This window comes from Manis pentadactyla, chromosome X, assembly GCF_030020395.1.
Source record: "Manis pentadactyla isolate mManPen7 chromosome X, mManPen7.hap1, whole genome shotgun sequence".
NCBI classification, from domain to species: domain Eukaryota; kingdom Metazoa; phylum Chordata; class Mammalia; order Pholidota; family Manidae; genus Manis; species Manis pentadactyla.
Genome location: NC_080038.1, coordinates 75,865,411 through 75,890,751, shown reverse-complemented (window position 1 = coordinate 75,890,751; position 25,341 = coordinate 75,865,411). Strand labels below are relative to the sequence as shown.

The 25,341-nt window shown below is 37.7% G+C and overlaps 1 protein-coding gene and 1 non-coding gene across 2 annotated transcripts in view; both read right to left on the bottom strand.

The window, feature by feature from the left end:
• Positions 1-6,943: 6,943 nt before the first annotated feature.
• LOC118922495 (small nucleolar RNA U3) lies at positions 6,944-7,155 on the bottom strand. The gene has a single exon (XR_005028792.2). It is a non-coding gene; the product is annotated as a small nucleolar RNA U3 (small nucleolar RNA).
• Positions 7,156-23,098: 15,943 nt separating this feature from the next.
• Positions 23,099-25,341, bottom strand: part of CYLC1 (cylicin 1) — a 68,729-nt gene continuing 66,486 nt past the window's right edge. The window contains 1 exon segment of the mRNA XM_057495361.1: positions 23,099-23,371. Coding sequence (XP_057351344.1) covers positions 23,099-23,371 — 273 coding nt within the window.

Here is a 25,341-nt window from a genome sequence, read left to right as displayed (position 1 = left end):
ACATATCTATTGATAATCACATGTAATGTAAATAGACTGAATGCACCAATCAAAAGACACAGAGTAATAGAGTGGATAAAAAAGCAAGACCTATCTATATACAAGAGACTCACCTCAAACCCAAAGACATACACAGACAAAAAGTGAAGGGATGGAAAAAGATATTTCATGCAAACAATCGGGAGAAAAAAGCACTTATAGCAAATATACTTGTATCAGATGCAATAGTCTTCATAATAAAGAAACTAACAAGAGATAAAGAAGGACATTACATAATGATAAAAGGGTAGTCCAACAAGAGGATATAACCATTGTAAATACATATACACCCAACAAAGGAGCACCAACAAATGTGAAACAAATACTAACAGAATTAAAGGAGGAAACAGAATGCAATGCATTCATTTTAGGAGACTTCAACACACCACTCACAGCAAAGGACAGATCAACCAGATAGAAAATAAGTAAGGACACAGAGGCACTGAACACCACACTAGAACAGATGGACCTAACAGCATCTACAGAACTCTACACTCCAGAGCATCAGGAAACACATTCTTCTAAACTGCACACAGAACATTTTCCAGAACAGACAACATACTAGGGCACCAAAAGAGCCTCAGTAAATTAAAAATGATTGAAATTCTACCAAGCAACTTCTCAGATCACAGAGGTATAAAACTAGAAATAAATTGTGCAAAAAAACAAAAAGGCTCACAAACACATGGATGCTTAACAACATGCTCCTAAATAATCAATGGATCAATGACCAAATTAAAACAGAGATCAAGCAATATATGAAAACAAATGACAACAACAGCACAATGCCCCAACTTCTGTAGGACACAGCAAAGACAGTTCTACGAAGAAAGTAAATAGCAATCCAGGCCTATTTAAAGAAGGAAGAACAAACCCAAATGAATAGTCACAATTATATAAACTAAAAAAATAAGAACAAATGAGGCCCAAAGTCAGCTGAAAGAGGGATGTAATAAAGATCACAGAAGAAGTAAATAAAATTGTGAAGAATAAAACAATAGAAAAAAATCAATGAAACCAAGAGCTGGTTCTTTGAGAAAATAATAAAGATACATAAACTCCTAGCCAGACTTATTAAGAGAAAAAGAGAATATACATGCATAAACAGAATCAGAAATGAGAAACAAAAAATCATGATGGACCCCATAGGAATACAAAGAATTATTAGAGAATACTATGAAAACCTATATGCTAACAAGCTGGATAACCTAGAAGAAATGGACAAGTTCAAGAAAAATTCATCCTTCCAAGACTGACCAAGGAAGAAACAGAAAATCTAAACAGACAAATTACCAGCAATGAAATTGTATTGGATTTAAAAAACTACCCAGGAACAAAATTCCAGGACCAGATGGATTCACTGATGAATTTTATCAGACATACAGAGAAGTCATAATAACCATTCTCCTTAAAGTTTTCCAAAAAATAGAAGAAGAGGGAATACTTCCAAACTCATTCTATGAAGCCAACATCACTATGATACCAAAACCAGGCAAAGACCCCACCAAAAAAGAAAATTTTAGACCAATATCCTTGATGAACATAGATGCAAAAATACTCAACAAAATATTAGCACACAGAATTCAAAAATACATCAAGAGGATCACACACCATCATCAAGTGGGATTCGTCTCAGTTATGCAATTACAACATTCCAAAATGCACCAACATCATCAACCACATCAACAAAAAGGACAAAAACAACATGATCATCTCCATAGATATGGAAAAAGCATTCAACAAAATTCAACATTCATTCATGATAAAAACTGTCAACAAAATGGGTATAGAGGGCAAGTTCCACAACATAGTAAAGGCCATATATGTTAAACCCACAGCCAACATCATACTTAACAGCAAGAAGATGAAAGGTTTTCACCTAAGATCGGGAATAAGACAGGGATGCTCACTCTCCCCACTGTTATTCAACATAGTACTGGAGGTCCTAGCCATGGCAATCAGACAAAACAAAGAAACCCAAGGCATCCAGATTGCTAAATAAAAAGTCAAACTGTCACTATTTGCAGATGACATGATATTGTACATACAAAACCCTAAGGACTCCATTCCAAAACTACAAGAACTAATATCTCAGTTCAGCAAATTTGCTGGATACAAAATTAATACACAGAAATCTGTTGCATTCCTATGCACTAATAATGAACTAGCAGGAAGAGAAATCAGGAAAACCATTCCATTCACAATTGCATCAAGAAGAATAAAATACCTAGGAATGAACCTAACCAAGGAAGTGAAAGACCTATACACTGTAAACTACAAGCACTCCTAAGAGAAATTAAATAGGATCCTAACAAAAGGAAACTCATCCCTTGCTCTTGGGTAGGAAGGATTAATATTGTCAAAATGGCCATCCTGCCTAATGCAATCTATAGAGTGAATGCAATCCCTATCAAAATGCCAACAGCATTCTTCAATGAACTGGAACAAATGGTTCTAAAATTCATATGGAACCACCAAAGGCCCTGAATAGCCAAAGCAATCCTGAGAAGGAAGAATAAACCTGGGGGGATCTCGCTTCCCAACTTCAAGCCCTACCACAAAGCCACAGTAAGCAAGACAATTTGGTCCTGGCTAAAGAACAGTCCCACAGACAAGTGGAACAGAATAGAGAGTCCAAATATTAACGCAAACACATATGGTCAATTAATATACAAGAAAGAAGCCATGGATGTACAATGGGGAAATTACAGCCTCTTCAACAACTGGTGTTGGAAAACTGGATCATTGTCTAACCCCATACACAAAAGTAAATTTGAAATGGATCAAAGAACTGAATGTAAGTCATGAAACCATAAAACTCTTAGAAAAAAACATAGGCAAAATTTATTGGACATAAACATGAGCAACTTCTTCATGAACATATGTCCTGGGCAAGGGAAACAAAAGTAAAAATGAACAAGTGGGACTTTGTCAAGCTGAAAACTTCTGTACAGCAAAGGACACAATCAATAGAACAAAAACTCATCCTACAGCATGGGAGAATATATTCATAAGTGACATATCTGATAAATGGTTCACATTGAAAACATATAAAGAGCTAATGCACCTCAACAAACAAAAAGCAAAAAAAAATGGGCAGAGTAGCTGATCAGACACTACTCCAAAGAAGAAATTCAGATGACCAACAGGCACATGAAAAGATGATCCACATTGCTAATCATCAGAGAAATGCAAATTTAAACCACAATGAGATATCACCTCCCACCAGTAAGGATGTTCACCATCCAAAAGGCAAACAGCAACAAATGTTGGCGAGGATGTGGAGAAAGGGGAACCCTCCTACACTGCTGGTGGGAATGTAAATTAGTTCAACCATTGTAGAAAGCAGTATGGAAGTTCTTCAAAATCCTAAATATAGAAATACCATTTCACCCAGGAATTCCACTTCTAGGAATTTACCCTAAGAATGCAGCAGCCCAGTTTGAAAAAGACATATGCACCACTATATTTATTGCAGCACTGTTTACAATAGCCAAGAAATGGAAGCAACCTAAGTGTCCATCAGTAGATGAACAGATAAAGAAGAAATAGTACATATACACAATGGAATATTATTCAGTCTTAAGAAGAAAAGAAATCCTACCATTTGCAACAACATGGATGGAACTAGAGGGTATTATGCTCAGTGAAATAAGCTCGTCAGAAAATGACAAGTATCAAATGATTTCACTCATACATGGAGTATAAGAACAACAAAAAAACTGAAGGAACAGAACTGCAGCAGACTCACAGAACCCAAGAATGGACTAACAGTTACCAAAGAGAAAGGGACTAGGGAGAATGGGTGGCAGGTGAGGGATAAGGGGAAAAAGTGGCATTGCGATTAGCAGACATAATGTAGGGGAGGAGCACGGGGAGGGCTGTACAACAGAGAAGATAAGTAGTGATTCTATAGAATCTTACTGCACTGATGGACAGTGACTGTAATGGGGTATGTAGTAGGGACTTGATGATGGTGGGAGTCTAGTAACAATAATGTTGCTCATGTAATTGTAGATTAATGATACCAAAGTTATAAAAAAATAATTAAAAAAACAGTGACTCAAAAAATGACCCATAGCTGCAATATGTAGAGGCAATACTACAGAAATAATTATTTTGCCATAATTCCTTACTTTTTTCTATGCATTTTAATTAAAAAATGTTTTTAATATATTTGTAATTCTGTGTGTTGCTTATTTTACAAACATATTCTATCATTAATAAAGTTGATAAGCCAAAGAAAATGGTGCAGCTGCTGTGCAAAATAGTGTAGCAGTTCCTCAAAACATGTAGTATGAAATTATCATCCAATCTAGCAATTCCACTCCAAGGTATATACCTAAAAAATTGAGAGGCAGGGCTTGAACAGATACTTGTACACCATGTTCATAGAAGCATTACTTATAATAGCCAGAGGTATAAATGACCCAAGTGTCCATCAGCAGATCAACAAAATGTGGCCTATCAGTACAATGAAACTTTAGAACTTAAAAAAGGAGGAAATTCTGAAATGTGTCATAATATAGACGAACCTTGAGGACATCATGCTAAGTAAAGTAAGCCGGTCGTAAAGGACAAATACCATAAGATTCTACTTATATGCAGTGCCAAGAGTAGTCAAGTTCATAGAGACATAAAGAGTGGTGATTTCTGAGGGCTGAGGGAGAGAGGAGGGGGCATGAGTGCTCTAACGGTGGCAGAGTTTTACTTTGGGAAGTTGAAAATTTCTGGAGGTAGATGGCTGTACATTGTGAATGCCAATGCCACTGAGGTGTACACTTAAAATGGTTAAAATGGTAAATTTTATGTTATGTGTATTTTATTCAATAAAGAAATAGACATGACTAATTAAATAAGTTCTCAATCATAATACGTTGGTCACAGGGATATTAGTACAGCATGGAGAATGTACTAAATGATTCTGTAACATCTTTATGTGTTGACAGATATTAACCACACTAGAGAGAGTGAGGATTTAATATTATTGGTAACTGTTGAACCACTGTGTTATATATTTGAATCAATATAAATTGTATATCAATGACACCTCAATAAAGAAATTAAGTTTACGGTGTGATTTTACATATGTGTACACTGTGAAATGACTGCCACAATTAAGTTAAAAGACATATCCATCAGTTCATATAATTGCCTTTTGTGTGTGTGGTAAAAATTCTTAAGATCAACTATCTCAGCAAATTTCAAGTGTACAATATTAACTATAGTCACTGCAGTGTATAGCTCTGCAGAATTTATTCATCTTGTAAATGAAAATTAGTACACTTTGACCAACATCCACCCCTTTCCCCCATCCTATAGACCCAAGAAACCACATTGTACTCACTATTTCTATTTGCTTGACTTTTTTTTAGGTTCCACATATGAGTGAAATCATACTGAATTTATCATTTTCTGTTCTGTTTATTTCTATCAGCATGAGGTCCTCTAGGTTAACCATGTTGTTGCAAATGGCAAAATTTCCTTCTTTTTATGGCTGAATAATTTTCCATAGTATGTATGTGCCATATTTTATTAATTCATCTGTTAATGGACACTTAAACTTTTGTTTTGATACCTAAAGTATTGTGAGTAATGCTACAATGAACAAAGGAATTCAGGTACCATTTTAAGATACTGATTTCCTTTCCTCCTCTTATACACCCAGAAGAGAGGTTATGGGATCATAGGGTAGTGATACTTCTTAAATTTTTGAGGTATCTTCACACTGTTTTACACATGACTACACCCATTTACATTCACATTAATAATGTCTAACTATTCCCTTTTCTTCACATCCTCACCAACACTTGTTATATTTTTGACTTTTAATAATAGCCATCCTTAGACAAGATACAGAAGCAACCTAAGTGTCCATCAGTAGATGAATGTATAAAGAAGATGTGGTACATATACACAATTGAATAATATTCAGCCATAAGAAAGAAACATATCCTACCATTTGCAACAACATGGATGGAGCTAGAGGGTATTATGCTCAGTGAAATAAGCCAGGCAGAGAAAGACAGGTACCAAATGATTTACCTCATTTGTGGAGTATAACAAAGCAAAACTGAATGAACAAAGCAGCCACAGACTCACAAATTCCAAGAAGGGACTACCGGTTACCAAAGGGGAGGGGTGGAGAATGGCAGATGGGGAGGGAGGAAAAAGGGAATTGAGAGGTTTTATGATTAGTACACATGGTGTGGCGAGTCACAGGGAAGACAGTGTAGCACAGAGAAGACAAGTAGTGACTCTGTGGCATCTTATTACACTGATGGAAGTTGACTACAATGGGGTATGGGTGGGGACTTGATTATATGGGTGAGTGTAGTAACCATATTGTTTTTCATGTAAAACATTCATAACAGTGTATATAAATAATACCTTAATTAAAAAAATTGTAGTGAAAAAGCCTAAATGAAAGCAAATAAATAGATAGATGATAGATAGATAGATAGATAGATAGATAGATAGATAGATAGACAGATAGGTAGATAGATGATAGATAGGTAGATAGATAGATAAATAAAATAGTAATTAGGTTTAAGCTAAAAAATGTAGCCATCCTAAAAGTGTGAGGTGATATTTCATTGTTTTAATGTGCATTTCCCTGATGAATAATGATGTTAAGTGTCTTTCATATACCTGTCAGCCATTTGTATATCTTCTTTGGAAAAATATCTATTCAGTTCCACTGCACATTTTATTTTCTCTTTTTTATTTCAGTATAGTTGGTATAAAATCTTACTTTGTTTTCAAGTATACAACACAGTAGTTCAATAGTTGTATACATTATTAAATCCTCACCCCAACTAGTGAGGTTACTATTTGTCAACACAGAAAGATGTAACAGAATCATTGGCTATATTTTCCATGCTGTACTACTACATAAGCAGAAACCACTCAGACAGCATTCTCCCCCTTTCACCCCAAAAGGAATTGAAGAATGATAATAAATGGTAAATAGCAGTTGCAGAAGCAACACGAGGAACAGACTTCATGCTCAGGAGAGAACAATGTGCTTCCTCCTTGTGGTTTGGGGTGATCTATATGTTCAGAGAAACTTCCCCAGTAGTGAACTATAGAAATGGTCCCTGAAAGTATAGTCTTCTGAACATTTTAATATTGGATTGTTTGTTTCCTTGCTATTGAGTTGCATGAGTTCTATATATAGTTTGGACAGTAATCTCTTATTAGATTCCATTATTAGGTATATGATTTCTAAATCTTTTCTCCCATTCAGTAGGTTGCCTTTTCATTTTATTGGTGTTTTTCTTTGATGTGCAGAAGCTTTTTAGTTTGATATAAATCCACTTGTTTATTTTATTTATTTATTTATTTTGAGAGGGCATCTCTCATATTTATTGATCAAATGGTTGTTAGCAGTTAACAACAATAAAATTCTGTACAGGGGACTCAATGCACAATCATTAATCCACCACAAGCCTAATTCTCATCAGTCTCCGATCTTCCGAAACACAACGAACAAGTTCTTACATGGTGAACAAATTCTTACATAGTGAATGAGTTCTTACATGGTGAACAGTACAAGGGCAGTCATCACAGAAATTTTCGGTTTCGATCACGCGTTATGAACTACAAACAATCAGGTCAGATATGAATATTAGTTTGATTTTTATACTTGATTTATATGTGAATCCCATATTTCTCCCTTATTATTATTATTATTACTATTATTATTATTAAAATGCTGAAGTGGTAGGTAGATGCAAGATAAAGGTAGAAAACATAGTTTAGTGGTGTAAGAAAGCAAATGTAGATGATCAGGTGTGTGCTTATAGGCTAAGTATTAATCCAAGCTAGACAAGGGCAACAAAACATCCACGTATGCAGAAGATTTCTCTCAAAACAGGGGGGTGAGGTTCTAAGCCTCACCTCTGTTGATCCTCAATTTCTCTCCTGATGGCCGCCCTGCGACTGTGCCTGTCTTAGGTTTTTCCTTCCGGGGCCATACAGGGAAATGTAAAGTTGGTAAGTGAGAGAGAAGCCATATTGTTTGAAAAGGTTAGCTTTTTACTTCTTTGTAGATTTATGCCCTGTGGGTTTTATGCCCAGCATTTGTCTTGAGGTATATTTACCACTTGGAAGAATTATGATACTCGGTAATTTCAATATGAGGCATGAATTCTATTTAAGGGCTGTAATTAGGAAGGAAGAAGAAAAGCGATAGAAGTAGCACACGGAAGAAAACATGGGAAGATTGGTTATTTCTTTGACATATCTTCTTGTAGAGTAACTTAAGCATGTATAGGTTTTAAACTACTAATTAAATTGCACACACACATTAACATAATAGGAATGCAGTTACATAACCAAAGCAGACCTACAATTACCAGCCATCTCCAGTAAAACCAAGAAAACCAGTTAGGCACCCTAAGCATTTGTGAAAACTTATCCATGATATGATGGATATTTAACTGACTTTGAATAGTTTGAGAAAAATCAGACAATTTAAAACAACACATTTCTGGGAACTGTTCACATTACATATGTTAACAGTAGATAGTCTATAGTCTTAAGATTTTGGAGCGCTGCAACTTTCACTTCTCCTAATTCTTGGTTGAGTTCCAACAGTATAGATCCAGTCAAATTCATTATTTTACTGTATGCACAGACCAGCTTAGATATCTCCTTCTTCATTCCAATGGCAAGTCCAGGAACCAGTGGGATGAATGCAGCTACAACTGCAACAGTGCCAGGATCTTTGTTGATTTTTTTGATGATCATCTTCTTTAATGACTCTTCCAGAGTATGTTGATGTTGGAACTTCTTCTTCATATCGTATCTTATTTCATTTTCTGGGTAGCCAAATTGGGCTTTGATCCTCTGTATAAACACAAACAGACCCTTTGCCCACACTTTGATATGCCCTTAATACCATTGTGAAGAACTTATTGGAGGTCACCACACAGGAACTGCTTTTTTTTTTTAAGAGAAAGGAATATTATCAGAAAAATGTACTCCCATAGCTGATCATCTGACACCCTTTAAATGATCAAAATTAAGGATATTTAAAGCATGCATTAATCATTGATTTACAGTTAGTTTTATCCTATAAGGGAGTAATCCCCCTTTCTTTTTTTTTGTTATCATTAATCTACAATTACATGAAGAATATTATGTTTACTAGGCTCTCCCCTATACCAGGTCCCCCCTATAAACCCCTTTACAGTCACTGTCCATCAGCATAGCAAAATGCTGTAGAATCACTACTTGTCTTCTTTATGTTGTACAGCCCTCCCCTTTCTCCCACCCCCCCTTTATGTATGCTAATCTTAATACCCCCCTTCGTCTCCCCCCCCCTTATCCCTCCTTACCCACCCATCCTGCCCAGTCCCTTTCCCTTTGGTATTTGTTAGTCCATTCTTGGGTTTTGTGATTATGCTGCTGTTTTCTTCTTTCAGTTTTTCCTTTGTTCTTATACCCCACAAATGAGTGAAATCATTTGGTATTTCTCTTTCTCTGCTCGGCTTATTTCACTGAGCATAATAAGCTCTAGATCCATCCATGTTGCTGCAAATGGTAGGATTTGTTTTCTTCTTATGGCTGAGTAATATTCCATTGTGTATATGTACCACATTCTCTTTATCCAATCATCTACTAATGGACACTTAGGTTGCTTCCAATTCTTGTCTATTGTAAATAGTGCTGCGATAAACAGAGGGGTGCATCTGTCTTTTTCAAACTTCAGTGCTGCGTTCTTAGGGTAAATTCCTAGGAGTGGAATTCCTGGGTCAAATGGTAAGTTTATTTTGAGCATTTTGAGGAACCTCCATACTGCTTTTCCACAATGGTTGAACTAACTTACATTTCCAACAGCAGTGTAGGAGGGTTCCCCTTTCTCCACAGCCTCACCAACATTTGTTGTTGTTTGTCTTTTGGATGGCAGCCATTCTTACTGGTGTGAGGTGACACCTCATTGTAGTTTTAATTTGCATTTCTCTGATAATTAGGGATGTGGAACATCTTTTCATGTGTCTGATGGCCATCTGTATTTCTTTTTTGGAGAAGTGTCTGTTCAGTTCCTCTGCCCATTTTTTAAGTGGATTGTTTGTTTTTTGATTGTTGAGGTGGGTGAGCACTTTATATATTTTGGATGACAAGCCTTTATCGGACCTGTCATTTTCAAATATATTCTCCCATACTGTAGGGTTCCTTTTTGTTCTATTGATGGTGCTGTTTGCTGTACAGAAGCTTTTCAGCTTAATATAGTCCCACTTGTTCATTTTTGCTGTTGTTTTCCTTGCCCGGGGAGATATGTTCAAAAAGAGGTCACTCATGTTTATGTCTAAAAGGTTTCTGCCTATGTTTTTTTCTAAGAGTTTTATGGTTTCATAACTTACATTCAGGTCTTTGATCCATTTTGAATTTACTATTGTGTATGGGGTTAGACAATGTTCCAGTTTAATTCTCCTACATGTAGCTGTCCAGTTTTGCCAACACCATCTGTTGAAGAGACTGTCATTTTGCCATTGTATGTCCATGGCTCCTTTATCAAATATTAATTGACCATATATGTTTGGGTTAATGTCTGGAGTCTCTAATCTGTTCCACAGGTCTGTGCCTCTGTTCTTGTGCCAGTACCAAATTGTCTTGATTACTATGACTTTGTAGTAGAGCTTGAAGTTGGGGAGTGAGATCCCCCCTACTTTATTCTTCTTTCTCAGGATTGCTTTGGCTATTCAGGGTCTTTGGTGTATCCATTTGAATTTTTGAATTATTTGTTCCAGTTCATTGAAGAATAATGCTAGTAATTTGATAGGGATTTCATCAAATCTGTATATTGCTTTGGGCAGGATGGCCATTTTGACGATATTAATTCTTCCTAGCCATGAGTATGGGATGAGTTTCCATTTGTTAGTGTCCCCTTTAATTTCTCTTAAGAGTGACTTGTAGTTTTCAGGTTATAGGTCTTTCACTTCTTTGGTTAGGTTTATTTCTAGGTATTTTATTCTTTTTGATGCAATTGTGAATGGAATTTTTTTTCCTGATTTCTCTTTCTACTGGTTCATTGATAGTGTATAGGAAAGCTACAGATTTCTGTGTGTTAATTTTTTATACTGCAACTTTGCTGTATTCCGATATCAGTTCTAGTAGTTTTGGAGTGGAGTCTTTAGGGCTTTTTATGCACAATATCATGTCATCTGCAAAGAGTGACAGTTTAACTTCTTCTTTACCAATCTGGATTCCTTGTATTTCTTTGTTTCTCTGATGGCCGTGGCTAGGACCTCCAGTGCTATGTTAAATAGCAGTGGTGAGAGTGGGCATCCCTTTCTAGTTCCCGATCACAGAGGAAAAGCTTTCAGCTTCTCACCGTTTAGTATAATTTTGGCTGTGAGTTTATCATATATGGCCTTTATTATGTTGAGGTACTTGGCCTCTATTCCCATTTTGCTGAGAGTTTTTATCGTGAATGGATTTTGAATTTTGTCAAATGCTTTTTCAGCATCTATGGAGATGATCATGTGGTTTTTGTCTTTCTTTTTGTTGATGTGGTGGATGATGTTGATGGATTTTCGAAAGTTGTACCATCCTTGCATCCCTGGGATGTAACCCACTTGGTCATGGTGTATGATCCTTTTGATATACTGTTGAATTCGGTTTGCTAATATTTTATTGAATATTTTTGCATCTACATTCATCAGGGATATTGGTCTGTAATTTTCTTTTTTGGTGGGGTCTTTGCCTGGTTTTGGTATTAGGGTGATGTTGGCTTCATAGAATGAGTTTGGGAGTATTCCCTCCTCTTCTATATTTCGGAAAACTTTAAGGAGCATGGGTATTATGTCTTCAGTGTGTGTCCAATAAATTTCTGAAGTAAATCCATCCACCCCGGTGGTTTTGTTCTTTGGTAATTTTATGATTACCGTTTCAATTTATTTGCTCATAATTGGTTTGTTTAACTTTTGTGTTTCTTCCTTGGTCAGTCTTGGAAGGTTGTATTTTCCTAGGAAGTTGACCATTTATTCTTGGTTTTCCAGCTTGGTGGCATAAAGGTTTCCATAGTAGTCTTTAATAATTCTTTGTATTTCTGTGGAGTCTGTCATGATTTTTCTGTTCTCATTTCTGATTCTGTTGATCTGTGATGATTCTCTTTTTCTCCTCATAAGTTTGGCTAGAGGCTTATCTATTTTGTTTATTTTCTCAAAGAACTAGCTCTTGGTTTCATTGATTTTTGCTATTGTTTTATTCTTCTCAATTTTGTTTATTTCTTCTCTGATCTTTATGTCCCTCCTTCTGCTGACTTTAGGCCTCATTTGTTCTTCTTTTTCCAGTTTCGATAATTGTGATGTTAGACTATTCATTTGGGATTGTTCTTCTTTCTTTAAGTGTGCCTGTATTGCTATATACTTTCCTCTTAAGACTGCTTTTGCTGTGTCCCACAGAATTTGGGGCTTTATGTTGTTGTTTTCATTTGTTTCTATATATTCCTTGATCTCTATTTTGATTTGTTCGTTGATCCATTGATTATTTAGAAGCATGTTGTTCCCCCTCCAAGTGTTTGTGAGCCTTTTTGTTTTCTTTGTAGAATTTATTTCTAGTTTTATACCTTTGTGGTCTGAAAAATTGGTTGTTAGAATTTCAATATTTTGGAATTTACTTAAGCTGTTTTTGTGGGCTAGTATGTGGTCTATTCTGGAGAATGTTCCATGTGCGTTTGAGAAGAATGTATATCCGGTTGCTTTTGGATGTAGAGTTCTATAGATGTCTATTAGGTCCATCTGTTCTACTGTGTTGTGCAGTAACTCCGTGTCCTTACTTATTTTCTGCCCATTGGATCTATCCTTTGGAGTGAGTGGCGTGTTGAAGTCTCCTAAAATGAATGCATTGCAGTCTATTTCCCCCTTTAGTTCTGTTAGTATTTGTTTCACATATTCTTGTGCTCCTGTGTTGGGGGCATATATATTTAGAATGGTTATATTCTCTTGTTGGACTGAGCCCTTTATCATTATGTAGTGTCCTTCTTTATCTCTTGTTACTTTCTTTGTTTTGAAGTCTATTTTGTCTGATATTAGTACTGCAATCCCTGCTTTCTTCTCACTGTTGTTTGTCTGAAATATGTTTTCCATCCCTTGACTTTTAGTCTGTGCATGTCTTTGGGTTTGAGGTGAGTTTTTGTAAGCAGCTTGTAGATCGGTCTTGCTTTTTTATCCATTCGATTACTCTGTGTCCTTTGATTGGTGCATTAAGTCCATTTACATTTAGGGTGACTATTGAGAGATATGTACTTATTGCCATTGCAGGCTTTAAATTCGTGGTTACCAAAGGTTCAAGGTTAGCCTCTTTAGTATCTTGGGATTAAAATACTTGGGATTGTTCAATACTTTTTGAGTTGATTTTCATGTAAGTTGTTAGACAGTGGTCTAGTTTCATTCTCTTGTATGTAGCTGTCCAGTTTTCCCAACACCCTTTCTCCATTGTATATTCTTGGCTCCTTTATTATCTTACTGCCTAACTTAGCTCGCTTATTGAGCTGTTGTATACACTGCCTGGGGATTCTTTTCTTCTCTCCCTTCTTATTCCTCCTCCTCCTTTCTTCATATGTTGGGTATTTTGTTCTGTGCTCTTTTTAGGAGTGATCCCATGTAGAGCAGTCCCTGTTAGATGCCCTGTAGAGGTGGTTTTTGGGAAGCAAATTCCCTCAGCTTTTGCTTGTCTGGGAATTTTTTAATCCCACCATCATATTTAAATGATAGTCGTGCTGGATACAGTATCCTTGGTTCAAGGCCCTTTTGTTTCATTGTATTAAATATATCATACCATTCTCTTCTGGCCTGTAGGGTTTCTGTCGAGAAGTCTGATGATAGCCTGATGGGTTTTCCTTTATAGGTTACCTTTCTCTCTCTAGCTGCCTTTAAAACTCTTTCTTTGTCTTTGATCCTTGCCATTTTAATTATTATGTGTCTTGGTGTTGTCCTCTTTGGATCCTTTCTGTTGGGGGTTCTGTGTATTTCTGTGACTTGTTCGATTATTCCCCCCACCCCCAGTTTGGGGAAGTTTTCAGCAATTATTTCTTCAAAGACACTTTCTATCCCTTTTCCTCTCTCTTCTTCTTCTGGAACCCCTATAATACGGATATTATTCCTTTTGGATTGGTCACACAGTTCTCTTAGTATTGTTTCATTCCTGGAGATCCTTTTGTCTCTCTCTATGTCAGCTTCTATGTGTTCCTGTTCTCTGGTTTCTATTCCTTCAATGGCCTCTTGCATCTTATCCATTCTGTCTTGTAAATCTTTCCAGGGTTTGTTTCACTTCTGTAATCTCCTTCCTGGCATCTGTGATCTCCCTCCGGACTTCATCCCATTGCTCTTGCATTTTTCTCTGCATGTCCATCAGCATGTTCATGATTTTTATTTTCAATTCTTTTTCAGGAAGACTGGTTAGGACTGTCTCCTTCTCAGGTGTTGACTCTGTGATCTTTGTCTGCCTGTAGTTTTGCCTTTTCATGGTGATAGAGATAGTTTGCAGAGCTGGTATGAGTGATGGCTGGAAGAGCTTTCCTTCTTGTTGGTTTGTGGCCTTCCTCTCCCGGGAGAACAGCGACCTCTATTGACTTGTGCTGGGAAGCTGCGCACAGACAGGGCTTCTGCTTCCTGCCTGGCTGCTATGGAGTTTATCTCCACTGTTGCTGTGGTCGTGGCCTGGCTCGGGCTGCTGCTCCAAAATGGTGGAGCCCCGTTGGAGGGGGAGCGGCCGGGAGGCTATTTATCTCCATAAGGAGCCTCCATGCTACCTGCTGCCCAGGGGGTTAGAGTGCCCAGAGATCCCCAGATTCCCTGCCTCTGGACTAAGTGTCCCGCCCTGCCCCTTTAAGACTTCCAAAAAGCACTCACCAAACCAAAACAACAACAACATAATTAAATAAATAATTTTTAAAAAACCCAAACAAACAAAAATACAAAAACCACACGCTTTTCTTTGTCCTCAGGCGCCCGCCTCAGTCACCCACTCACCAGTCTTGCTGCCCTGTTTCCCTAGTATAGGAGTCCCTGTCCCTTTAAGACTTCCAAAAAGCACTCGCAAAAAAAAAAAAAAGAAAAAGAAAAAAAAAATGGCCGCTCCCGTTTCTTTGTTCTCCGGTGTCGTCCTCAGGCAGCCACTCACCATTCCTCCTGCCCTGTTTCCCTAGTATCCAGGGCCCCGTGCATGCACTGTGTCTGCACTCTGGTCCAGATGGCTAGGGCTGGGTATTTAGCAGTCCTGGGCTCTCTATCCTTCCCCGCTCAGACTCCTCTTCTCCTGCCAGGAGTTGGGGAGAGGGGCGCTTTTTTCCTGCAGGCCTGGGGCTTGTATCTTACCCCCTTCGTGAGGCGCTGGGTTCTCGCAGTTGTGGGTGTGGTCTGGATGTTGTCCTGTGTCCTCTGGTGTCTATTTTAGGAAGACTTGTCTTTGTTATGTTTTCATAGATATATGTGGTTTTGGGAGGAGATTTCCACTGCTCTACTCACGCCACCATCTTGGCTCTGCCTCCCACTTGTTTATTTTTGCTTCTGTTCCCTTTGCACTTGATGTCTTCTCCACAAAAAAACATTGCCTGAATGGATGTCAAGAAGCTTATCCCAATGTTTTCTGCTAGGAGTTTTATGGTCCTTCAATTGTTCAAAACATTTTGAGTTGATTTTCATGTAAGGTGTTAGACAGTGGTCTAGTTTCATTCTCTTGTATGTAGCTGTCCAGTTTTCCCAACACCCTTTCTCCGTTATTTATTCTTGGCTCCTTAGTCATAAATTAATTGATTTATTTCTTGGTTCTGTACTTTTCACTGTTTTATGTGTGTGTTTTTATGCCAATAGTATACTGTTTTCGTTACTACAGCTTTTTAATGTGATTTGAATGAGGACATGTGATGCATCCAGATTTGTTGTTCTTTCTCATGATTGCATTGGCTATATATGATCTTTTTTAGTTCCATATAAATTTCAGGATTATTTTATATATATCTGTGAAAAATGCCATTGGAATTCTGATAGGGATTACGTTGAATCTGTAGATTGTTTTAGGAAGTATGGATATTTTAGCAATAGAAATTCTTTAAGTCTATAAGCATGTAATATCTTTCCCGGCATTTGTATCTTTTTCCATTTCTTTCAGCAATGTCATAGTTTCTATTGTACAGATCTTTCATGTACAATGTTAAATTTATTCCCAAGTTTTTTAACATTTTGATGCTATTTTATTTTACTTATTTATTTATTTACTTTTGACAGGGCATCTCTCATATTTATTGATCATATGGTTGTTAACAACAATAAAATTCTGTATAGGGGACTCAATGCACAATCATTAATTGACCCCAAGCCTAATTCTCGACAGTCTCCAATCTTCTGAAGCATAACGAACAAGTTTTTAAATGGTGAACAAGTTCTTACATAATGAATAAGTTCTTACATGGTGAACAGTGCAAGGACAGTCATCACAGAAACTTTCGGTTTTGATCACACATCATGAACTATAAACAATCAGGTCAATTATGATTATTCGTTTGATTTTTATGTGAATCCCACATTTCTCCCTTTATATTATTATTATTATTATTATTTTTAATAAAATGCTGAAGTGGTTGGTAGATGCAAGATAAAGGTAGAAAACATAGTTTAGTGCTGTAAGAGGGCAAATGTAGATGATCAGGTGTGTGCCTATAGACTAAGTATTAATCCAAGCTAGACAAGGGCAACAAAACATCCACGGATGCAGAAGATTTCTCTCAAAACAGGGGGGGTGAGGTTCTAAGTCTTACCTCTATTGATTCCCAATTTATCACCTGATGGCCCCCCTGCGACTGTGCCTGTCTTAGGTTGTTCCTCCCTTGAGGAATCTTACCCGTCTCTGGCTAACCAGTCATCTTCTGGGGCCATACAGGGAAATGTAAAGTTGGTAAGTGAGAGAGAAGCAATATTGTTTGAAAAGGTTAGCTTTTTACTTCTTTGCAGATTTATGCCCTGTGGCTTCTATGCCCAGCATTGGTCTTGAGGTATCTTTATTACTTGGAAGAATTATGATACTTGGTAATTTCAATATGAGGCACAAATTCTACTTAGGGGTTGTAATTATGAAGGAAGAAGAAAAGCTATAGAAGTAGCAGACAGAAGAAAACATGGGAAGATTGATTATTTCTTTGACATATCTTCTTGTAGTCTAACATAAGCATGTATAGGTTTTAAATTACTAATTAAATTGTGTGCACACATTAACATAATAGGAATACAGCTACATAACCAAAGAAGACCTACAATTACCAGCCATATCCAGTGAAACCAAGGAAACCAGTTAGGCACCCTAGGCATTTGTGAAAACTTATCAATGATATGATGGATATTGTCTAACTGAATTTGAATAGTTTGAGAAAAATCAGACAAATTAACACACCACATTCCTGGGAACTGTTCATATCCCATATGTTCTTTTAACAGTAGATAGTCTATAGTTGCAAGATTTTGGAGCACTGCAACTTGCACTTCTCCTAATTCTTGGTTGAGTTCTGGCAGTATAAATCCAGTCAAATTTGTTGTTTTACTGCATGCACAGGCCAGCTTAGATATCTCCTTCTTCATTCCAGTGGCATGTCCAGGAACCAGTGGGATGACTGCAGCTACAACTGCAGCAGCACCAGGATCTTTGTTGAAGTTTTTTGATGATCATCTTCTAAAATGACTCTTCCAGAGAATGTTGACATTGGAAGTTCTTCTTCATATTGTATCTTAATTCGTTTTCTGGGTAGCCAAATTAGGCTTTGATCCTCTGTATAAACACAAACAAACCCTTTGCCTACACTTTGATATGCCCTTTATACCATTGTGAAGAACCTATTGGAGATCACCATACAGGAACTGCTTTTTTTTTTTTTAAGAGAAAGGAATATTATCAGAAAAATGTACTTCTATAGCTGATCATCTGACACCCTTTAAATGATCAAAATTAAGGATATTTAAAGCATGCATTAATCGGTGATTTGCAGTTAGTTTTATCCTATCAGGGAGTAATCCCCCTTTTCTTTCTTTTTTTGTTATCATTAATCTACAATTACATGAAGAATATTATGTTTACTAGGCTCTCCCCTATACCAGGTCCTCCCCACAGACCCCTTTACAGTCACTGTCCATCAGCAGAGCAAAATGTTGTAGAATCACTACTTGTCTTCTCTGTGCTGTACAGCCCTCCCCTTTTCCCACCCCCCCATTATGCATGCTAATCATAATACCCCCTTTCTTCTTCCCCCCCCCTTAACCCTCCCTACCCACCCATCCTCCCCAGTTCCTTTCCCTTTGGTACCTGTTAGTCCATTCTTGGGTTCTGTGATTCTGCTTCTGTTTTGTTCCTTCAGTTTTTCCTTTGTTCTTATACTCCACAGATGAGTGAAATCATTTGGTATTTCTCTTTCTTTGCTTGGCTTATTTCACTGAGCATAATACCCTCTAGCTCCGCATTTTGATGCTATTTTAAATGCGATTGTTTTCTTAATTTTCCTTTCTGCTGCTTCATTATTATTTTATAGAAATGCAGCAGATTTTTGTATATTAGTTTTTATCTTCATAACTTACTGAATTTATTTTTTAATTCTACTAGTTTCTTGATGGCCTCTTTAGGGTTTTATATATATAAATCTTGTTATATTCAAATAGAAAGTTTTTCTTCTTCCATTCCAATTCTGATGACTTTATTTGTCTTTGTGGCCTAGTTGATCTGGCTTGGATCCCAGTATTTTGTTGAATGAAGTGGATAAAGTGGGCATCCTTATTTTGTCCCTGATCTTAGAGGAAAATATTTAGTTGTGTGCTTGTTATATATCACCATTTTTATGTTGAGTTACATTCTCTCTATACCCAGTTTGTTGAGACATTTTTTATCGTGAAAGGGTGTCGAATTTTGCCAAATTCTTTTTCTACATCTATTGAAATGATGGTATGAATTTTATCCTTCATACTATTAGTTTAGTGTAGAACATTGATTAATTTGTGGAGGTTCAAACATCCTTGCATCCCGGGAATGAATCCCACTTGATAGTGACATATGAATCTTTTACTCTATTGTTAAATTTGTTATGCTAGTATTTTGTTGAGAATTTTTGCATCTATGTTTGTCAGGGATTTCTTTTCTTGTATTGCCTTATGTGGTTTTGGTATCAGGATAACACTGCCACACAAAATGAGTTTGTAAGTTTTCCCTATTCTATTTTTTATAGAGTTTGAGGAAGTTTGATATTAATTCTTTTTAATATTCAGAGAAATTCACTAATGAGCCATGTTCTTGGGAGGTTTTTGATTACAGATTCAACTGCCTTACTAGTAATCTGTCTGTTTAGTTTTTCCATTTCTTCATGACTCAGTCTTGGTAGGTCATATGTTTCTAAGAAATTATCCATTTCTTCTATGTTGCCTGATTAATTTATTTCATTTACCTTTTCTGTAGTTTTTTTAATACAAAGTTAGGTTGTTTATTTCAGCTCTTTATTTTTTCCTCATGTATTTATCACTATGAACTTGCTTCTTAGAGCTGCTTTTGCTGCATGTCATAAGTTTTAACATGATGTATTTTCATCTTCATTTGTCTCAATACTTTCTAATTTCTCTTTTGATTTTTTATTTGACATGGTTGTACAGTTGCATGGTGTTTAATATCCACATATTTGTGAATGTTACAGTTTTCTTCTGGTAATTTATTTCTAATGTCATCCCATTGTGGTTGGAAAAGATGCAGTTGAAAAAGATGTGGTTGATTTCAGTCTTTTTAAATTTATTGAGACATGTTTGTTGCCTAACATATAATCTCTCCTGTAGTGTGTTCCATGTGCTGTTGAGAAGAATGTATATTCTGATGAGTTGATGGAATGTTATGCAAATGTCTAAGACCATTTTGTACCTCTGTTTTTAACTCTGTGCAATTTAGTAAACCCTATCACCCTAATTATTGTAGTGGCTTAGATTTGTTTGTTTTTTATCTCATTCTATATTTTTAGGATAGCTGAACATGCACACACATTTGAGCCTGTGTGTCATTAAAGGGAGCTGCAGACTCTCAATAGTTATCTGGCAGTTCCCCCAGTACCTTTTCATTCCTGAATTTGTAAAACTTCAATACAGTTTCTGATAAGTGCTAAACTGCTGCTTTTTCTCAAACTTACAATCTTGTCCCTGTTTCCTCTGGATGTTGAATTTTCATATGTCTCCGTATTTCAACTTTTAGTTAACATATTACGTGTTTTCATTTGTATTTGTTATAAAAAACAGTCCCCCCAATTCACACCACCTAAATAGCCTAATCACACCTCACTGTTACCACAGCCTTTCCAGTTTTTTATGATAAAACATTCTGAAGCACTGAAGAGCCATCCAAGATTTCAGAGTAGGATAGTGAGAAGATTCATTTCATTTGCATGATGTTATAATAACCTCACTGTATCTTCAATTTTAGAGACTCTGTGGTAACAGGAAATCCAAGGTGGTCATTATATTGCCAGTATTATAGTAGGACATTTTTTATCATGTCTTTTTTTAACATGGTGCTCTGTCACCTCAAAAAGTGATAAATTAATTTTTATTGCATTCTCAAATATTAATTGACACAAAAAGTTAGATACCATAGTTTTGCATATCTCAAATACATTAATGCTCATCTGTGCAGGTAGGATAACCCAGAAGTTATTTCTATGAAGGCAAAGGAGACCTGTAATAGAAAGCTGTTTCTTTGAGAGGCTTCAGTTTCTCAATGCTTTAATGGTTTTATTCTTTGGACCATCTCCTATCTCTGGGGAGAGAGGTATGAATGCTGACTCTCACTAATTTTATTCTCACTAATGGCAAGCACTACATGGGCATTTTCTGCTCCCACTACTGTGCATGACTTAGTGTGAGAGCTACTTGAAATATTTTGCACCGACATAGTTGAGGCACTTATACTCAAGTTGGAGATATGAAACTAGGACAGCATGGCAATCAAGAGAACTGGTTTCTGGTTTCTCTTTGGCTTTGATCTGACACTGGCTTGTATAAGTGTTGTGTATGTGGTGTTTACTCTCAAGGAAGCATAACATATCTACAGCCAGGTTCAGAACTTAACAGAGAGGGAGGTAAAATTATTTCAACTTTCTTCTCTGTGACTTCATTAGTGGCCTTTTTATTTCTTCATAGCTCATGATCCACAACTGTCACATGTGGATAAAATAATACCTAAAAGCTATTGTCCAATTAGTACATACCAGGAACTGTGCTACTGCTTTATATTTAATCCTTACAACTTTATGAAGCTTAAACTATTATTAATATGTCCATTTACAGATACCGAAACTGAGACCCAAAGAGGTTATTTGCCAAGCTCATACAATCAGTAAGTGGATCTAAGATTCAAACATGATCTGATTCTATAGCCCTAAATTAAAGTGCTTCTCTTAACCAGTACACTTCCTTGAATTTGTGTAGAAAATACCACTTGACTTTCATTAGTCACTTGTATTAGATTTTATTGCTGGTGTTACAAATTACCATAACCTTTCTGGTTTGAAACAACAGAATTTATTATCATATAGTTCTAGAGGTCATACATCCAGTACAGTCCTCAAATGGCTAAAATAAGTGTATTAGCAAGGCTGTATTCATTTCCAGAGGCTTTAGAGAAGAATGTTTGCTTGCCTTTCCAGCTTCTGGAGACGTCGTATATTCCTTGGCAGAGGTTCCTTCCTCCATCTTTAAAACTAGCAATGGCTGGTTGAGTCCTTTTCATAACACATTGCTCTGATACCAACTCTTCTGCCTCTTTCTTCCCCATTAAATGTTTTTTGTTATGATATTGAGCCCATATAATCTAGGATAATCTCATTTTAAGGTTAGATGATTAGCAAACTTAATTACACTTGTAACTTTAATTCCCATTTTCAGTGTAACATAAGATATTCATAGATTCTAGGGATTAGGATGTAAATATGTTTGGGGAACATTATTCTGCCTACCACATTGCCTGTATACTGTTATGTCTATATTGTTTTACTTCAATTTCTATTAATTGTTACCTTTTCTAAAATCACACAGGCGTTTTTCTCCCAAATCTGATCTTCCTCCAATGTTACTTATCTTAGGAATTAATAGTATTAGTAAGAGTAGAACTAATAACCCTAACTGAAATTTATTGTCTACTATGTGTTATATACTCTTTTGAACACTTTATGTATATAAAGTAACTTGACTCTCACAACCCTTATATTGTTATCATTATTAATTATATTTTGTTATGAATTTTCCCTGACTAAATACTGTTACAACCTCCAGTCCTTTTCTGCACAACTTATTTTAAAACAAGCTGTGAGCTCTGATGAATGCACTTTTTTATAAACAATGAGATTTAGCCTAATTTTTCATGCTATTAAGCATGACCAAGTGCCTAGCATGCAGGGGCTACAAAATGACTTGTGTCATCTTAGGCAATATAAAGGAGAGACATTAATGTTCTGAAATAAATAAAAAATGCTCTGGCTTGGAAAAGGTAGAATGAATTTTTCGTTAGATAATCTTCAGGTAACTTCAGATGGGAAGAAACAGCCAGGTGCCATTTGTAGGGGCCGCCCCAAGGGGTCCCCCTGCTGGCCGTTCAGGCAAACCGTGGCTTCCACGTGTCCCAGAGTTTCAGACAAAGACGGCCGGTTCCCTCGTCCTCTGCCCTAGCACGCGTCCTCCCGTCTGTGGTAGCTGACCACAGTTCCAACCTCAGCCCGCGTCGTCCCTTACAGGACTTTGGGGCTGGGTGCCTCTCTCTGCTTAGCCAACTGGGGGGTCGAACACACCCCTGGAGAGGGTCCTGAGGTGGCCACTTTACCCTGGCGACCAGCAGTCGACCCTTAGGTCTGGCTGCAAGATGGGGACCACGGCAACTATGGCAGCCTTGGGGCCCAGGAGTTCCTCATTCCAGAGGTTCCTGGGGGACGCGCTGGGAGGTGCATATTTCTCCCGCTCCGCGCACCCCTGCATCGTATGGGGCCTGGAAGGAGGCCGATTGCCAGGGACCCACAGGGAGTCCCCTCTGGTGAACACACACCCCTTGCACACCTTCAGCTGCCCGACTCTTGTTCTCTGGCCACTGGGAACTGCGCTGACGAGGGTCCTGCGCTTGCACAGTGCTCATCTCGAAGGGCGGCCTCAGGCTGCAGGGGCACCACAGTGCACAAGACTTTAGCCAGAGGGGTCCATTGAAACTGGGGAGAGTCAGTCTGCCCCCAGGCCGGCTTGCGCGACAATCCAGGCTCACAGGTGTCGCATTTTGAAGGCTCACGGGATGCCTGGTGCCCGGCGAAGCCCAGCCCTGGCATTGGTTTCCTACGGGTCTGTGATCACAGAGATGATGCACACTGTGATAAATTCTGGCCTGGGAGGAGGCATGTGCCTGTCCAAGGCCAGCCCCCGCCCGGGAGTCTGCCCCTCTCTATCCACTGACCATACGCTGGCCGATGACTTAGGGGAGCTTTCTGCACATGCATGCTCAGACTGTGAAATCTTTGGAATCTACCACAGCATTACTGCTGAAGCCATACTCTTCCAGGGTTGCTTTCTGTCAGTGACTGAGCATGCTGGAGATACTACAGCTGAGCCTTTCTAGGTCAATGAGGGACTGCTTTAATGGACAGCCTGCTCTTGGACTCCCTTTTGGCCTAGCCAAGACTTTCTCTCAGCTGCCCTGGAGTTTGAAGCTCTTCCCATTCAGTTTCCCTTGTTGGCCTTCTTTTCAGATGGCAGACTTGCATCATTGTCTGAAAGCTCTCTCTGCCTACCCTAGCTCCTCTTTACTTTATCCTTCATAGACATTTCTTTAAATATCTTACATTTTTGTCATGTAATCTGATTCTTGAAGTATCTGAATTGACACACTTTTTACCAGAAGTGGTCTGAGAAAGCCAATAGTATGATAGTATTTCTGTACTGGATGGGTCCCTGTTCATCTAGAAATGAGGACCACATCCTGAATGTGCATATGATGATGGTCCATATGCTAAAACTTATTTGTGACGATCTAGGAAAATATTCCAACAAAAGGAAATACCATTGTCAGTGTAATAATTGGGACCTATGAAGTATATGGGGGGGGGCATTGAAAATAAGGACAGTGAAATTGGCTGTTTCATGCTGAGTTGTTTTAACATCCTTCAGAGAGTGGTTAACAGACAAAGATTAAATATGAGATCTTTTGCAATTAAAGTCTAGAGATCTTTCTTTGTAGCTTACAGAAAAGCTATTATCTCTTTCAGTGGAAGAGAAGACACAACTGGAAGACAAACTCAGTTTAATAAACAGTCATGGAACTTCAGAGATATTTAAAGTGCTCAGGTAAGGCAGGTCTCTTATGCTAAGTTTGGGACCTGGCTGGGAGAACTTGGGACCCTAAAAGATGAGATGAGGATATCTGAGTAGATACTTCTAAGAATTATGTATCTGCAGACTCCATGGGACCTACAGAGTTTGCAGACATGGTCTGCCCCTCAATAAGAACTATGATTTCACCTATTAAGGAATACACTGCAGGGGTTTGTCCTCTACAAAGGAACAAGTGTTCTTTCAGGCGATTCCCCCACTTCTTTTCATGGTTGTCAGGCTAATAACTAGGTTAATAGTGATAACCCATATGGGGGTATACTGATCCTGATAAGGAAGAAATGAGACTATACAACAAAGGACTTGTGGGAGATAAACGTACCAGAACGAGTCATGGGAATTTGGCTGGGATTATATTTTGAAGGTGCATGATAGAGGAGGCTAGAACATAAACTTAAATAAGTAAGAACTCTTTTAATTAGGAATACTTTCTTGAGAAACAGGATACAACTTTCTGGCAAGGAACACAGGAAATACGGAAAACTGGCTGCTAGGATGGTTTAAGAAATCTGTAGAAAATGACAAATCATGATGAGTAAAGTTGAAGTGCCTGAGTAGATAATAGAGACAGGGATAAAGATGCTAAGGGGAGTGACATCAGGAAGATGGCAGAATAGGAGATATTAGTCTTCACACCCCCACAATAAAAACAATTAGATAGCTATCCATGAATGGATAACCTTGGGAGGGCTCAAGAGCCCAAATTAGAACCTGAAGCAAAACAGTGGAGCAAAAAAAAAAGGAGAATAACCACATATAAAGGACCACAGGGATATGAACTTCGCTAAGATGTATGGAGATGGCTAGGAACAAAGGAGGATGAGGGCTATGGGTATCAGCCATGCAGTGGGTGCTATCACATTCCCCAGGGGCTTGCTCTGTGGAGGGCTCTGGTAGCCTTTGCTGCTGAGGACCTCAACAGCCCCCA